Source organism: Myiozetetes cayanensis, unplaced genomic scaffold, assembly GCF_022539395.1.
Source record: "Myiozetetes cayanensis isolate MyiCay16 unplaced genomic scaffold, myiCay2020 scf96, whole genome shotgun sequence".
NCBI classification, from domain to species: Eukaryota; Metazoa; Chordata; class Aves; order Passeriformes; family Tyrannidae; genus Myiozetetes; species Myiozetetes cayanensis.
In genome coordinates this window covers 84,499-102,379 of record NW_026088252.1, presented here as the reverse complement: position 1 = coordinate 102,379, position 17,881 = coordinate 84,499, and the positions used below count along the sequence as shown (strand labels likewise).

General features: G+C 40.6%; 1 protein-coding gene across 1 annotated transcript in view; it reads left to right on the top strand.

Moving 5' to 3' along the window:
- Positions 1–17,469, top strand: part of LOC126653202 (E3 SUMO-protein ligase PIAS2-like) — a gene marked incomplete at its 5' end in the record, with an annotated part of 54,790 nt that extends 37,321 nt beyond the window's left edge. The window contains 8 exon segments of the mRNA XM_050340721.1: positions 6,161–6,234; positions 7,082–7,242; positions 7,849–7,982; positions 8,436–8,607; positions 10,814–10,950; positions 12,748–12,785; positions 17,289–17,323; positions 17,325–17,469. Coding sequence (XP_050196678.1) covers positions 6,161–6,234; positions 7,082–7,242; positions 7,849–7,982; positions 8,436–8,607; positions 10,814–10,950; positions 12,748–12,785; positions 17,289–17,323; positions 17,325–17,469 — 896 coding nt within the window.
- Positions 17,470–17,881: the final 412 nt, after the last annotated feature.

Sequence of the window (17,881 nt, the reverse complement as noted above, 5' to 3'; positions counted from 1 at the left end):
CAAGTACCCAGTATTCCATACGATTTTTACATAAACCAGAGTATAAATAAGTTGGAGATTAGAGACCTCTCGCTCTTCTCTTCCAACGAAGGTCGGGAACTGTAGGTCCTTGCGTTTGGTCTCGCTTATCTAAAGCTGAGGCCTGCAGCGACCGCTGGCCTGCCACGTGGGGGGTTCGGAGAGTGCTGGCTGTGTCTGCCAATCCTGCTTTTTCTAAGGGAAGTGGTGAGATCTGTTTTGCTAATTACTAGTATAGTTCTTGAATTTGATCAAGTATACCTGTTCGGTGTCCCTTTTTTTTCCCCTTTCCCTATCCCTTCGGGGGGGTGGATCCCCTTTTACTGTGTATATAGCATCTTAACTGTATATAACTTTAATTTACGTAAATATATATATATTTTATATAAACAGCTTGACTTTGGGTTCTTTAATTTTTTATAGTTTTTTTTTCTTTGCCCTAAGAGGAGAAGGGAGGGAGGAAGGGGACTGCTGTCGTGACTTTCGGGCATTTGGCAGGGAGCCAAGTCCAAACCATCACAAGGTGGCACTTTATAACATGCTTCCACCAATAATTTTATAGGTGTATATACTTTATAGACATTTTTCATGTCCTTGGGACTAATAGTTAATATTATTTTTATTACATTTTGTATATTGACAAACTATTCATCCTTTATGATTTAAATGGGGATGTTTTAAATAGGGTATGCCTCTAGGTATTTTATGAAGTACAGGAATTTTTATTTTACAACAGTGGGGCAGATGGATATGGGTTCCTATTATTTTAAAGATTGCCTCTGATTCGAGAAGAATTCTGTTTGGATGCTAACGTATATAATGGGTTATTTGTAAAGTATATGGAGGAGGTATTTGGAATCCTTTGTACAGCAGGGGGGGATGTTTCTTAGAAATTTTGGAATGAATCATTATTTTTTCACCAGTCTTTTCCTTCTCAAGATTAATTTCAGACCGTCCGTAGTTCTTTCTGTAGTCCAGTGGTCACTTCGGAGAGGTTCTGTCATTCGGGAGGCATGTGTCCATTTTTGCTTTGCAGTAGGAATCGTAGTCTCCATTGTGTGTAGTTCCTGGAATGGATTCTCTCCACAAGGGGTTAAAGATGCTTCTTTTCCAATTCCCAGGGTTTATCTTATGGATTTTGAAATTTAAGGGTGCTGTTTGGACTAAGGTCCCCCTTTGCTTTCTTTCCAATTCTGCCACAGCTCCCTCCACTTTTACACTGAGTTCAATTAGGACATAGAAAGTACGAATACTCCCAGGCTGTGAATATGCTAGTATACAGGAATTAATATAATTAGTCTCAGTCATCACAGTGATCTGCTGAGAGCCAGCAGCAGGCTTTAGGTCATAAATATAATTCTGTTTACTTGGGTTGTCACATGGTCTCTTTTCATTTTTAACAACATGGGTTTCAGTATAAAATAAACGCTAAAATTACTTTTTACTTTAAGGTTGTGTTTAGGAAGGAAAAAGAAAATATTTCTTTCTCTCTTTTTCTCGCAATCCATAGAAATGAAACTTTATTCAGGGCAGCTGCATCTGCCCTGCCAGGCACCCACCCCCCAGAGTTCTCTCCAGGGTAGGAACCCCCAAAAGAAATACGCTAAATAAGTTTATGGAAAAGAAACAAAAATAAAAACATATGTATTCACTATACAAACTCCAATCTTTTTATTATTTTTTTTTTTCCTAATCAAGGTCACTTCAGTCAGTTCTTTAAGATATGTTTACGTCCCATACAGGGCAATATAAACAGACCGGCAATAAACAGTCTGGAAGTTATTCTACAGGGCTAGTGAGAAGAAGAAATATTCTCCCAGTGAAACTAGGGTAGATTAGGCTTGATGTAATCAATGGGCACTCAGTCCACATACATGATGTACACAAAATCCTCTCCCCAGGTGGAAGGGAGAAGAAGCAAAGGCGATATTAATATTGAAGTTCTTGTTAAAAGTATGGCCTTCAGTACAGAATACACACATAAATCATTTCCATGTACATATTTCAAGATAACAAATAATTGGTACCACTCTAGGTCTGTGAGAATATTCAAAGGCACAGACACATGCAATGAAAGCAACACTATTTTACCATTTAATAAATTTATACGAACTATGATCATAATAGCCCACGATATCAATAATGGTTTTGCTGCATTTCTTTTAAAAATGAAGTTTTTAACAGCAAAATTATACAACATTTTCTTATGTCACACTGTCAAATATAATCACAGACTTATTATATCAGAGTTTCTAATTTCAATTCAGACTTTTAATAAAAGTATTAACTAATCAATTTGAAATCCCATCCTCTTTCCTTAGCTGATCTGTAGTGGGGAAGCACTATTCTCCTCTTCTCTCTCACTTTCTCTTCTCAATCTACTACATGCAATTCTTTCCTTTCTTTCTCTATCGATTCCAACACTGTTCTTATCTTTTCCTTCTAAAGATTACAAAAGTAACATCCCTCTTCCTAAGCCATCAAAACTAAAGCTGCAGACTTTTCCTTTCATCACAGCAGACACCGTTTCTTTAGTTCTTTCGTCCCCCCTCCCTTTTCTTTTTTCAGTTTTCGACACTGTTGTGTCAATTTTGCCACGATTTTTGGTCTTAGATTTAAACTTGTTTCCTGAGAAGGTTGTAAATTTTCCTTATTTGTTTCATTTACTTTAAATGTGGGTTGGTTTTTTTTTTTTCTGGCTTTATAATTTTGGGGAATTTTGATTATATATGTTTGATTAGTTTTAATATTTACTAGGATTTGTTATATTCTTCGTCCTGGGGTGTTAATTTAGTTTTATCAAGAGTTTGTTATGGTGTTTTAGTCCTAGGAATTAAATAATGAAGTCTTTGACACTTTTTAATCTTTTTTTTAGCTTATTTAAATGGTTTTAGATTTCTCTGTGTTTTTGGAGAATTTCTTTTTAGATGACTTTTTTTCTTATAATAAAAAACATTTTATTATCGGACTTTTGGGCCAATTTGCTGAGGTCTGTTTATGTATACTTTTTGTGTTTCTTTCAGTAAGTTTTTGAAACCTCTGTTTTGCCATTCACTTAATTTCTTTAGTTTTTTTTTTTTAATATTATTTTAGGCATTGTCATAGTTCTGATTTTAGCAAAGAATTTTTTCTTCCCCTTCCCCCTGCCATGTGTGTGTGCTCTGTATATTGCCCATTAGGTGAACAAAAGAATCGGCCTGGCCCAGTAATAGCCGAGAGATTAGTCTCCTTGACAACGAAGGGGGAAGAGTTGAGGGGGAGCTGGTGTGTGGGGCTGGAAGGAGGGGGGGAAGGGAGGTGTGGTTGGTGTGTGTGGGTCAGTGAGGCGAGGACCTGTGGTAAGCTGCAGAGCTGCCTAGTTTGCTTCTTTTCTTCCTGTTGGAGTGGAGTTTGTTGCTGTTCTCTTCTCAGCTGTTGCTGGCTGCAGCCCTGCTTAACACTAATCCTAATCAGCTGAAGTTCGTGAGTTTTCTTCCATTGGGAGAGCTTTCTGTTTTATTGCTGTTTTTTTCTTTTCCTTCCCCCTTCCCCCCCCCCAGTCCCTCTCTTTCTCTCCTTCCCCAGTGTGGGAAGGGAAGGGGAACCGATTTTTTTTTTTTGGTTTTTGGTTTGTACCTGGAGAGTACTGTTTTGGGTTTTTTTCCCCATCCCACGGGGCGGTGACTAGGGATTTCATAGCGCCGCCTGGTGATGGGCACTGGACATTACAAGTTCTGCTTCCTCCAGTGATCCAACAGCGCCACCTGGTGACTACAATGGGACACTACAAGTTTTTGCACCTTCAGTGACCCAACAGCGCCACCTGCTGAATGATACAGGACATTACAAATTTTGCATCTCCAGTGACCCGACGGTGCCCCCTGCTGACTCTGGTTGGAACTGCATCAAAGGGCGCAAAAAAATTGAACTGTTTGATTTTCTTCTTGCCGGTTTATCAGTTTTGTTCTTAAAGGGGATTATTGGTGGGTATAGGAGTATTGCTTAGTTATTTTACTTGTTTTTTTTTTCCGTGTTCCTGTTAATACACACATACCTTTAATAAACGGCTGTTATTTTTCCCTTTTCCATAATTTGTTTTCCTTCAATCGAAGCCTCTTAATTTTGGATTTATAATTGCTTGGAAAGAGAAGTTTGGGTCTTTTCGTCCTAATCCATCCTCAGCAAAAGACCCTTGTCTCATTTAAACTGGGACAGGCATGATTTATAAAGTGGATTATTAGCAATATTTGACCAGTTGGGGTGTTAGGATTAATGCCTAAATATTGTAAATTCTTCTTCAGTCTTTTAATTATGCTTTAGTTATGATTCCCACTGGGAGGGACGGTGGATTGTATTTTCTCCCAGGTATAGATATTAGGTTTTAAAATTTCATTTAACTGTTTTGTTATTCCCAAGAGGTTTTCTAATAATAAAGTTTTGACTTCTCTTGGGGATGTTCATCTCTTCCTACGAGTTTTAGTGCTTTCGGGATTTTCACATCTCTGATCTGACAAGGCAGTGAGATCTGCAGAGGGGATGGGGGGGGAGGAGGATGTGTAACAGGGGATTTATCAGTGCTGTAGAAACAACGGCTGAAGGAGATTAAAGAGGGGTTTGTGGAAGGGGGAGGTAATGAGGGGCATGGGGGGGCCATAAGGGACCTTCATTTGGGTTTTTTAGGGTTTGTCAGTCTTTTTTTTTTTTTTTTTTTTCTCCCTTAAGGCAAAGAGGTAACTTGGTTGTCACCTTTGGGGTATTTATAATGTTGCATATTCACTTTCCTCATGGGTGATTATTATTTATCCATGTGTTAAACTACTGACACACCCAGTCCTCGGAAGACCCAAATAGGAGTCATATAATATGGGGATTAGAGAGTGACTTCCCTCCCCAAACTTCGATATAATAATGTATTATCTTTTCTTAGATTTACTTCTCCTCCTAGGGGAATTACCTCAATGTTTTATCCTTAATCCTAATGGGTTTTGTGGGGAAATATTGGGTAACTTATTCTGTTTTCCCTTCCCCATGGGATCAGAAGGTTTGCTTTCTTCTGTCCCATCTTCTAAGGTGCCTTGAAATGTACACACACTCGCTTCCTCTTGGTCGTGACTTGCTCCCTCTTGGGCCACGAGAAATGCACTACTAGAGAGTCCACACTCGCTTGGTCTCGTACCGAGACCTCTCACACAGGCACACCTTAGGATTACCTCCCCAACCAAACGGCTCACCAAAAAAGAAAACTCTATACTTACCCCTCCCTGGGGTCTTCGTTTGGTCTTCGTGCACAAAATTTAAGGGGTCTTCAGATTTTTTTGCTTTATTATCGAAATTTTATTAGGTTCATTGATCCAGAGTTTGGTGAGAACAACCTTCAGAGCAGGGCTATCCGGAGATAGGGCGCCTCCCTGTTCTGCAGGAGTCCCCACCAAAGTAAATTGGATCCCAGGTTTCGGCACCAAAATTGTTATAAATTAGTATAAGAATTTAGACAACTCAATTCCAATTAAACAATGATAAATTTATTAAGCAAGCGATAATAAAGTAAAACAGTGCTGGGTGGCCTGGAGGGCAAGTGCCCCACTGAGGCACACATCCCTATGTAGTAAATGTCCCCTATTTATACATTTTCAAGTCCCGGGTTTTGAATGCGATTGCTTTATGGTTTGAGTTCGTGGCTCGTTGTTAAGTGGTCATCTGGCATTTGTCAGAGATGAAAGGTGCAGTTCTTATCAGTTGTAAATTTTATCAATACTGATACTTGTTTGTTTAGTAAGATGTCTGCAATTATTTTTACTGACACTTGCTTGATTAACAGGATGTCCATGAAACTTATCTTGTTGAATTATAACAAAAGTTCCTTATTCCCTCATACACATAAGATTTTATGAACAAAGTTAACCCTTCTATTACAGGTTGGGTTTGCTCTACTGACCATTTTGGCTGTTAGTGCATCTGCTGCACAACAAACAGTGTTACGATGCACAGTGTTTGCCAGTTGCTTATAATTAGCAAAGCTATTTTTGTTTGATATTGCTATGAACTAGTTTCCTAGATGCTTAATTTTCTTAGATAGCTGGAAATAAAGCGCATATACTGGTGAATGAAGATTAGCATTTTAATTAATTATGTCTGTGTATAACTTCTTAACTTATTTTAATAGTTAAAGAAAAACTAACTGCAGATCCTGATAGTGAGATTACCACAACCAGTCGGCGGGTATCTCTGATGTGTCCTGTAAGAACATCTGGAAATTACCAGATACAGATTTTATTTTTATTTTTAGTGCAGAGTTGGGCTGTTTTTAAAAGGACCCACTTTAAAAACTTCACTGGCTTTTGTTATATACTGATTCATTAATATAAAATAGTGGGGAGAAAGGTGCATCTACAAGCATCTGATTGTAGCAGCATTCACCCAACTATGGTTTAGAATTGTGAATGCCTCAGATGTAATGCACTCATAATGAAGTTGCTACTCATGTGTATAGTGAGGTCTTTAGAAGGAGTAATCTGATATATAGAGGCATTCAGACTAATTGGGCAGTGACAGAATAATTAAAGGATACAGTGGGAAATAAAACTTCAGATCTGCTCATCTTGGTGGTATTGCTTATACTGTCAACTCCTGTAACAAACAAAAAAAAATTGACCACTGCGTAACAAGGCAACACTGCCTTGGGGTTTCTCTTCCCAAGTAGAAACTGGTCTTGTGTTTGTGACTGGTCTGTTAAGTTAAACATTAAAATGGCTATTACGCCATTCTGAGTCGAACATGCAACTAAAGCTCAGAAAATCCCTTGAAATATTTGGCTAAAAGAAAATTATAAAAGTGGGTACTTCAGTAAAAACATCCCAGAAATAACGTTGATGCAGGTCCATATGAAATGTTTCAGACAACTCAGTGAAGACTTTGAGGATGGTTTTATTGTTCCTTTAAGTGCACTGTAAGTGCTTTGATAATGTGGGTTTGCTTGCAGTACCCTTAGCATTGGGCACCCTCTGCAGTGAGAAGAGAGTTGTTAGCCATCCAGACCTACTTTGCTGTCTTCTCTTCTGATGCTCTTTAAATGCATCTCCTGCAGCTGGGAAAAATGAGACTGACAATCCCATGCCGGGCTGTTACTTGCACGCACCTGCAATGTTTTGATGCTGCCCTTTATCTTCAAATGAATGAAAAGAAGCCTACCTGGATCTGCCCTGTCTGTGACAAAAAGGCAGCTTATGAGAGCCTAATATTAGATGGGTAAGAGACTAGATTTGCAGATTACGCAATCACTTAAAATTTTTCATTATGTACTCAATAGCTACTTTTGTGACTTGAGGTTTAGCTGTTTCATACCATTTGCTTTGTCAAAATACTTTAGATTGAGAGGAACTATTAGACTGTTAATTTCTCTTATGTAAAGAACTTTGTAAGTTTATCTCCTAACTGCATCATCAAACTCTTGAGCCTCAGTATATTTCCTTTGAGGAAATCCAAGTCTGACATCTAAGGATAGGTCTCCCTTTTATGTGACCCTATCTCTGAAGCTATTAACTTTAAAATTTAACTTTTAACTCATAAAAAAGTGTCAAACTTGGTCCAAAGTATGATTATTTCTGATTCTGTATTTAAATCTATGAATTGCAGTAATGTTGGAGTGCAATATGGGTAGGTTGGGATACTCTTTTAGTTTTCGATGTCTGCAAAGGCTGTAATTACAGGCTTTCAGGTAAGAGGAACTAGGGAGAGAGTATGTGCAATGGGTGGAAGGTGATCATAATTAGCTTTTCCGCTGTGTCTTCTTTTCACTTAGAATAAAAATTTCACTTGGAATCAAAAATGAAACCACTCAGCTTTTTTTTTCAGGCTCTTTATGGAAATCCTTAATGAATGTTCAGATGCGGATGAGATCAAATTCCAAGAAGATGGCTCCTGGTGCCCCATGAGGCCAAAGAAAGAAGCTGTGAAAGTCTCAAGTCCACAGTGCACCAAAATACAAAGTACGTACATCTGGGTACTGGTTGCAAACCAAGAAAAAGTGTTGGAGACTTAGTGGTAGCTTGGATAACGTGTGTGAATGTTGGTGTTTGTTTTGTGCAGGGCTTAATACTTCTAACCTCCTTGTCATATAAACTAATAAGAAAGAGTTGTGTCTCTAAAAGTGTGGGTTTTTTTGGTATTTGTCTTTGCTCTTTATAATAGCAGTTAAGCAAACAATAGGTTGTTCTTGTTTTAGGTCCTTAAACTGATAAGTGAAGACTAAAGCTTGTGTTTTAATATTTTCAACATGACACACACAGAATACTCATAAAATAGTTTCTGGGCCATAGCATTCTCTGTAGTGGCCAGAAAAATAATCTAAACCAGGATTTGAGTTCCTGGTTCTCTTGCAGATAGAAACTACTGATTTCAAGAGCATTTAGAAAACAATTATGTTCTATTATCTTCTTTAGGTTCCAGTGTTTTTAGCAAACTCTGTTCTGTGACAGTGGTCAATGAGGTAAACAAGGAGAAAGTTGACATTATTGACTTGACAATAGAAAGCTCTTCTGGTGAAGAGGAAGGTCCTCCTGCCAAAAGGAAGTGCTTATTTATGTCTGAAACACGAGGAAACCCAACCAAAGGGTTTGTCAATTTTAAAGTTAGTTGTTATTCTGTAATGTCTCAGATAAACTGATCTGTAGAGAAATGGATTTGTAATCTCTCTTCAGGATCCAGCTCCACACTTCCAGAGAAGAATTTCTAGGCCTCTCCTTGCAGAAGGCTGTATTGATACAGTACCTTTGTACAGGCAAAACGCTATTAAATAGTCTTGCATATCACAAAAGACTTGTGCTCACTGTTGCTGTGTTTGCAGGGGCATTTCTCCATAGAAAAGGAATTTGATTAAGCTAATGGACAGGATTATCCTGAGAAAGTAGATTATGCCAAGTGGAGGAGCTTTATGCATTCTTTTTAAGTTTGTGTCGTCTTAAAGGCTTTTTTCTCGGTGTCTGTTATACCCTTCATCTAATCTGCTCTGGTGCTCAGGAAACAAGGCTGTGTTGCGTGTTTCATCCATCCTGTCAGTTTTGGAAGGGAGGCACTTTGCTGTTTTGAATCAAAACAAGATTTTCCTCCATCTCTGTGGAATGTCTTGGACACTTGCTGGTTGTGGTTATCAGTCAGTCCTGCAACTTGGGTAACACAACCAACAACTTCCCAAGTACTCTATCAACTGCTCCATCTTTGTTGTCATGCCTGACTTCAATGGCAGGTTTAACCAAGTTCTTTACTGTAGTGCCAACTTCTGTCTGTCCCAGTCTGTGCACCTTGGCTGCAGGTACTGTTTGTGGTTTCCATAACATTCTTGCTCTTGGTCCATAAGGCACAGGAGAGCTGCAGGGAGTGAGGGACACTGGTTAGGCTCTCCAGCACTGCTCCATGAGGCGATTCCAAGCATCAGCTTTTAGTAATGGCTTATTAGTGTTGCATGAGGTGCATGTCTTTCAGCGTAGTGGCTTATGTCTTGTACTAAAATAATAGTAATACAAACAAACCCCTTCTGTTTTGCCAGCTCTTGAAGTAATGAGCAGGTGTAATGTGTCTCTAGCCCATAGGAATGTATGGTTTTTGGTGAGCAAATAATCTTCAACCACTTTCAGCAGTGATACTGAAAAGCTGTTGCTTTTTGTGAGGATTGTGGAGGAGTCCCTCTGCAAGAGACCCAGTTTCTTATTTTCTAAGAAAAAATAGCTACAAATACATGTCTTAATGAAGTTTCAGAAGGCACCAAGACTTCCTTCCGTGCTCCTGTGTTTAAGATGCCTATGTGCAACCATAATTGTAGAAGAACTGAGTTTTCTTGTCTCTCTGTGACCCATGTATTTTCCTTGCTGTTTGGGTATGGCTATGGCATGTTTTCATTCTTCAAATCCAAGTCAAAGACAGGTTTTTGGGGAATAGCTTATCTCCTGTAAACAATGTTGCCTGAATGCTAGTTTTGGCAAAACTGTGGGGTGTCTTATAGGCAGAAGCAATGTAGGCTGAAGTATAAGGTGCTTGAGAAGGAAGGGTCTGAAATCCAAGCTTCTGAATTCAGAAGTAGCAAGGCAGCAGTCTGGGGAGGAAGACACAAGCATATAATACTCATGGCTGGTGGGCTGGAGGGAGCAATGTGGAGCATCTGGGAACAGGATTCTGGGTGTTTCCACCTGACTCGGAGTTTATGAGATATTTTATGCATGTGGCTGGTGCCTGAATGCCTGTGGTGTTATCTTTAACAGTGCTGTGAAGTAATTGGGCAGCAGGTGGGGATGCAAAAGGGTTTTAACTGGTTGCATGCTCATGGAGAGTTGAACTTAGCTTGGGCTCAGGCTGTGAGTAAATACAGGTTTCATATTTAACTCCCACCTGTGTAATCTGTGCTTCAGGGGCTGCATAATGGTCAGTCATGCCCTTGGTATGACAGGGTGGCACTGAGACAGTTATGTGGAGAAATTGAAACAAGTGCTCTCCTCCTGGTTCTGGCTACCTGCACATCCCTCCCAGAGTGCTCCACAGATAGATACCCTGTCTCTGAATAGTAGACTGTTATAAATGACTCCAGCACTGTACTTTGTTTTAATGCCAACTGCTCTTATGTCACAGCTGCTGTTGAGAACCGAGATACGGTAATGTTATTATGAAGACTGTTATGAAAGAGGAAATTAGAGTGGAATTCTGTGTAGTGAGTAGCCATGCTATAGTTGTGTTATAACATAGTGACCCTGTGAATGAGAGTGCACAGCAGTGTATAATTTCTCTTCTGTAACTAACAGCCAGGTTGTTTTTCCCATGCTGTTTGAAACAGGGTTCTTGTGTATCAGCCATCTACTGTCAGAGTGCCCAGCATGACAACAGTTTATGCTGCTATTCTGCCTTCATTAACAGACTACCCAGTACCATCCCATCATCCACCAATATCCAGTTTTTCATCAGACTTGCCAGGTAGGTGGTGGCTATTTTTCATGTCTATTCTGACAGTGTTATTAACTTGTGAAGTGGGTAAAAATTGGAGAATTGATCAACTTTTTTTTTAATGGAACAAGACTATATGCAGTATTGCACTAGTATGATGTCTAGACTAGCCCAGTACAGGCTTTTTTTCCAGTTTCAGATTGCATTTCACAACAGTGATGTGACAAACATTGTTTCTGGGGTACAAATTGGCACTTTGAAATGGCAATGAGAAACACTTCTTGCTATGTTCAGTTAGACTTGGTGTAAACATCTGATGGTTATATGTTGTAGATGCAAAGGAGAGTAGCTACTTATTTAAGTTAATAGATGTGTGATGGCACTGACTCATCCAAACACTAGATGTAGATATTCTGGTAACTGATTTTAGTGGTGCTCTGTCTAGACTGTATGAAAAAGGTTAAGGTGAGCTACAATCTGTAAACTGACATCTATTGACTTTCTTTACCTAGACATATCCTAAATACCTATGATGTATTCTTCAACACTGCTGCTAAATATCAGACAAAAGGTGGAAATACTGATTGTTTTCTATCCTGTCTCCTTGAAAAGAACACTGTATATAGGGACTCCAGGGGTTCTCTTTGCTGGCTATGACAAACCCAGAGCCCAGGAAATGGTGACTTATGGTGACAGGTGTCACACTGGCCTTCTGTACTTCCCCTCTCCCCCTTTCATTGCCTGTATCCATTTCTCCCCTGAAACATCTGTGGGTTCTTTCCTCTTCTTTCAGCACCAGTTTGGCAGTGAGATGAATATCATTCCCCTTGTTTCTCTGTCCATTTTGTTTTCCTTACTGCTTCTTCCTTCCACTTCTCCCTTGTTAAGAAATTGGTTGTCTTCCCAAATTAGGAGAAAAAGCTGAGAGAAGAGAAATGTAGAACTGTTGTCCATCTCTTTTGACTGAAGTTCAAGAATGTGCAAGACCAAAAGAAGCTGTCAATTCTGTAAAAGCAGCTGAGCTTAAATATCCTTCAAAATTTTTCTCTAATGGAGAAAGGGGAGATATCACTGTCCAGAACAGATTTGGAGGTGAGGGGAGACAGAGGAAGTTTACCATTTTTTTTCTGTTGACATAGCAAACACAAGGCCAATATTTAGCAACAAAACAAAAAAGGCAGTAATTACTCATTGGTTTCAAGAATTTTAAACATCTTGTCCTAAATGCTTACACACTACTGGTGTATAAGATGGATGCCAGTTGTCATTGTTCTTAGAGGATATACCTTGAACTACTTGTAGTTTCCTCTTCTTCGTTCCTTTTATTTGTCTAGACACAAAACGGGGAGGATATTAGAAATGTTTCCTTATTGGTTGCCCATGGGCAGAGGAAGAGACCTGCTGCTTGTTTTTGGACTTGTGCATGTTGTGACTTTACTTCATTCCAGCATCTTTAGTGTGATGACACTCTTCATTTCGCAGTTTGGCCAAGTCAGGTACAATATGCAGGGAAACTTGCATTATGAACCAACAGCTCCAAATGGCAACCTCCATCTAAGCAACCATATTGAACCACCCTGCAATATCCAGTGAATTATCCAGAATCCATCATTATGTCATGCTCATTCTTAAAAAGAGACACATGTACTAGATAACTCATTTTGCTGCTGCCTGAGGTAGTCATTGAGAGTGGTGTCACAGTGGTATATTCCCTTTAGAAACTGTGTAGCAATTGCAAAATCTGTTCTATGACCACAAAAAGAGTTCCTTAAATTTGTTGTGTATGAATAAAAGAAAGACTCATCAATTTATTATCCTTCTTTCTAGGTCTAAATTTTCTTTCACTAATCCCAGTTGATTCTCAGGTATGTTTCTGTACTTCATTTTCAAGTCTGTTTTTTGTGACATAGTGCTAAAATAACTATCAAAGTGCTGTTTGCAGTCCACTTGCTTAGACCTAACCATAGACCAGGAAAATCTATCTTCCCAACGGAAGGTGGTAACGCAGATGCATTAAGGGAGGCTTCAGTTTAGCCTTACTATGGAAACTCACTCTTTATTGGTAGTTTGCCTTTCTAAAGCAGATACTTGCACAGCACTAACTTGAATACACTCAGGGTGGTGAAGAGCTGGAACAGGTTGCCCAAAGAAGCTGTGGCTGCCCCATCCCTGGAAGTATTCAAGGCAAGGTTGGATGGGGCTTTGGACAATCTGGTCAAGTGGAATGTGTCCCTGCCCATGGCAGGGGGGTTGGAATGAGATGGTCTTGCAGGTCCCTTCCAACCCAAACCATTCTGGGATCATGTACTTCATGCTCTTAGTTGTCAAGGAAACTAATCTCAGCCATTAGTGGGCTGGGGTCGATTCTTTTGTTCAACTAATGGCCCATATACAGAGCACACACACACGGCAGGGGGAAAGGAAAGAAAATTCCTTGCTAAAAATCCGAACTATGACAAAGTTCTAAAGAAAATATCTTCATTAATTGGAAGGGCACATGACTGAATACTTTTATTATAAATTCCTCCATGCAACACTTCAACTCCATTGGCTTTGGAATATATGGAAATTTTGTAGGTCAAAAAGAACTAGGTGGTATTTTTCCTTCCCTGGAAACTTAAACTTTACACCATTACAGAGAACTATTTTTACTACAACTAGATTCTTATGCAGACAGACTACAGCCTTGAAATGTGGGGGAATATCAGTTCCCTAACTAAGAAGATCTGAAGCAGATCCTCTGTTTCACCTGTCACTAGAATAAAACACAGGTCTCCACAGTAGAGTTGACTTTCTGGTGCCTTAAAAATGAAGGATGAACTTCCTCCTTTTCTTTCCACTTACTGCATCTTGCAATACTCTGTGCTTGACCTTGAGATATGAACTGCCAAAAGTGGGAATAACAGAAGTTTATTTGTTCAGGAGACTGCAAGCAGGTATACTGCTATGAACTGTCCATTTTGGACAGTTCAACCAGCTCAGGCTCAGTTTCAAACATATGCCCAAGATTGGAATCCACAGGGTAAGAGAAAGTAAAGTGTGTCAAATAATGTATGTGTGCATGTGGGGTGTCTTATCTTCTTTTTTGACATCTGGCAACATTGTTCTGTTTCTAAATGCTTAGAATGTTCAGCTCTGAAATAGCTTGTCTTCCACTTCAGGAAATTTAAATCAAGAATTTTTACTAATCAGACTTGATCAGGGCTCATTTACCACTACTAAAATGATCATAGAATTAACTGGGTTGGAAGAGACCTCCAAAATCATCAAGTCCAACCCTTGATCCAACCCCACTGTGATTACTAGATCATGGCACTCAGTGCCACATCCAGCCTCATCTTAAAAACCCCCAGGGACAGTGAATCCACCACCTCTCTGCACAGGCCATTCCAATGCCTGATCACTCTGTAAAGAACTTCTTTCTAATATCCAACCTAAACCTCCCCTGACACAGCTTGAGGACCCTCTTGTCCTACTGCTGATTTCCTGGGAGAAGAGACCAACCCCCATCTGGCTACAACCTCCTTTCAGGTAGTTGTAGAGAGTGATGAGGTCACCCCTGAGCCTCCTCTTCTCCAGACTAAACAACCCCAACTTCCTCAGCCTCTCCTCATAGGACTTGTGCTCAAGTCCCTTCACCAGCCTGGTTGCTCTTCTCTGGACCTGCTCCAGCACCTCAATGTCTCCTGAACTGATGGGCCCAGAACCAAACACAATACTGAAGGTCTGGCCTCACCAGCACTGAGTACGGGGAAGGATCACTTCCCTCTTCCTGCTGGCCACACTGTTCTTGATGCAGGCCAGGATGCCATTGGCCTTCTTGGCCACCTGGGCATACTTCTGGCTCATGTTCAGCTTCCTGTCAATCGGCACCCCCAGATCCCTTTCCACCTGGCTGCTCTCCAGCCACTTTGTCCCCAGCCTGTAGCGCTGCAGGGGGTTGTTGTGGCCAAAGTGCAGGACTCGGCCCTTGGTCTTGTTGAACTTCATCCCACTGGAATCAACCCAACTCTCCAGCCTATCCAGGTCCCTCTGCAGAGCCCTCCTGCTTTCCAGCAGGTCGACACTCCCTCCCAACTTGGTGTCATCTGCAAATTTGCTAATGATGGACTCAATTCCCTCATCTAAATCATCAATAAAGATGTTAAACAGGACTGGGCCCAGCACTGATCCCTGGGGGATACCACTAGTGACCAGCTGCCAGCTGGATGCAACCCCGTTCACCAGTACTCTCTGGGCCCGACCCTCCAGTCAGTTCTTAACCCAGCACAGAGTGCACCTGTCAAAGCCGTGGGCTACCAGCTTTTCCAGGAGTATATTATGGGAGATAGTGTCAAAGGCTTTGCTGAAGTCCAGATAGACTACATCCACAGCCTTCCCCTCATCCACCAGGTGGGTCACCTGATCATTAAAGGAGATCAGGTTAGTCAGACAGGACCTGCCCCTCTTAAACCTGTGCTGGTTGGGTCTGATGCCTTGTCCATCCTGTAGCTGTTGTGTGATTGCACTCAGGATGATCTGCTCCATAACCTTGACAGGCACTGAGGTCAGGCTGACAGGTTGTAGTTTCCTGGGTCCTCCTTGCAGCCCCTTTTGTAGATCGACGTGACATTCGCCAACTTCTAATCATCTGGGACCTCCCCAGAGAGCCATGACTGTTGGTAAATGATGGAGAGCAGCTTGGCAAGCTCTTCTACCAGCTCCCTCATCACCCTTGGGTGGATCCCATCTGGTCCCATGGACTTGTGTGGATCCAGGTGGCTCAGTAAGTCACTGACTATTTCCTCCTGGAATACAAGGGGGCTATTCGGCTTCCTGTCCCTGTCTACATGATACCTGCATGTATTATTACAGGTTGTTACAACCTGCCCCAGAAGGCAGGGGTAACCCAGGTTCTTGTTAATAGATCCCTTGGGGTGGATTAGAGTGAAACGACACTGGTGTTTGTAAATATGTTTCTTTTAGAACAATTTGGTTTCAAAGGAAAACAGGTATGTAGCTGTTTTGGTTGTTATTATCTATAGTAATATGGCAATATAAAAGCATAAAAACAACACTTGACAAAATTTATAAGACAGAGAAAGAAAGGATAAAAGTAGAAAGATATATAGTCACCACCTGTTTGATCCAGCAATGAGACTTGGTAGTTGTAATTTGGATGTCTGTTTGTTGAAGTGATGTCACAGTCTGGTCAAAGTCATAGTCTTGATCCAGTGGGGAAAGTCCACAAAACTCCAAGATTTCATGAGTTATATATGCTCATGTTCAGGTGGGGATGCCTAGTACCTCCCCTGGGGTGGGGAGTTTTACACTGGATGATGTAATACTGTGCACAGGATACTTTGGGAGTCTTTGATGGTCTAAGTTGTTACAGCTGCCTATTATGTCAGTGCAGTTGAGTCCATTATGGACCATCACCAGAGATGAATACCTTCAGGCTACATGTGAATGCCTCAGTGCTTCCCTGGAGGGGAGTTATCACAGCTGAGCCATTTGTGTAAGGAAAAAGAAACCTACCCTGCCTTGTAGGGTTTGCCTCTTTCCTTATCTTGTTCAACACCCAGCTTGTAGCCTGAGGTGTCAGATGTGCACACCCTCAGCACCTGGGCAGCCACCCTGCAGATTGTTAGCAAAGCACCCTGCTGATTGTTTGAACCATTAGCATCAATAGTCCAGTCTTTCACAGGAGGAGGAAAGTGTGCAAATGAGTCTATGGCCTCCTCCCACCCTTGCTTACTTTTTAAACCTGAGGTGATTAGACAATAGTGCCACCTCTATGTTATCTCAAGTTCCGATCAGGAGGCTTAATTCACCATCCAGTTCCCTGAAATTCAGGAGGCATATTCGGGCTGGGAGTGGGCTTCAGTGATCTTAACTATGTTTAAGCCATTAACCCTTTCAGGCTCTTACACAAGTGTATACTATAAAAATGTTGATTAGTACAGCTGTTGCTATTTGAGGGGATGAAATTATTCTAACTTCCACTGAAGGACCAAAAAGCATTTTGCTGCCTTTCGTGGTGAAAGGATCCTGAAATGGGCAGTTGGGCACAGCTGCTATGGGCAGTGAATATTCTCCAAATGCTAAGGGTTTTTGTGGGTGGGCTTTTTTGTGAACATAATAGTGTTTCTTAATGCACTAATAAATGCTCAAGCTAACTAGTTAATAGGAAAAACAAAAATGGGAGGATGAGGGAGAAGGGCTCATGGCTACCATCTTTGCTTCTTGATGGTTTGTAGAACTCTGTTTTTTGTTATGTATATGTTAACAAGGTTCTGACAGTAAAATGTTTTGTGCTTGTTGGGAAGATGTATCTTCAGAGCATACATTTCCCTTCTGCAGTTAGTTTCTTCATTCTTTGTTTCAAGCAGTACTATCCTCCTATGTTTTTAGATAGTCTCAACCTTAACAAGCAGCATGCCTGGCAGCATCATCACATCAACCAGCCACCACGAGAGCAGCATGCATGTTAGTTCCTCCAGCAGGAGCAAGACAGGAGTGATAACCAGAAATGAAGGAAGCACTCCTGACATCATCTCACTGGACTGAAACAAGGGGCAGCACAGGACTTCCAGAGAAATTGCACAGAGCTTCTTCTTGTATCTCTGGAACTTCATCATATTGAAAGTTATTCTGATATTTATTAAAAGGATTTGCCTTCTGGAAAATGAAGTAAATTCATCCACACTAGGAACAGAAGTAAATTTTATTTTCTTGCTCAATAAATAACTGACATAGAAAAGGCCCCTTCAGAACATGCATTTATGCTTTCGGTTTGTTCTGGGGAAACTGTTGCTGAGTGGATTCAACAATTTTCTAATTTTATTGTAAAACACAGCAATAATGTAAAAACAAACAAAAAACTTTTTAATAAAAAAAGACACTTAACCACTCTAGAATAACAACAACCTGGACAAAGGTGCAGAAGTGTATTCTGTTGGGGTAGGCAGCAGGTCCGCAG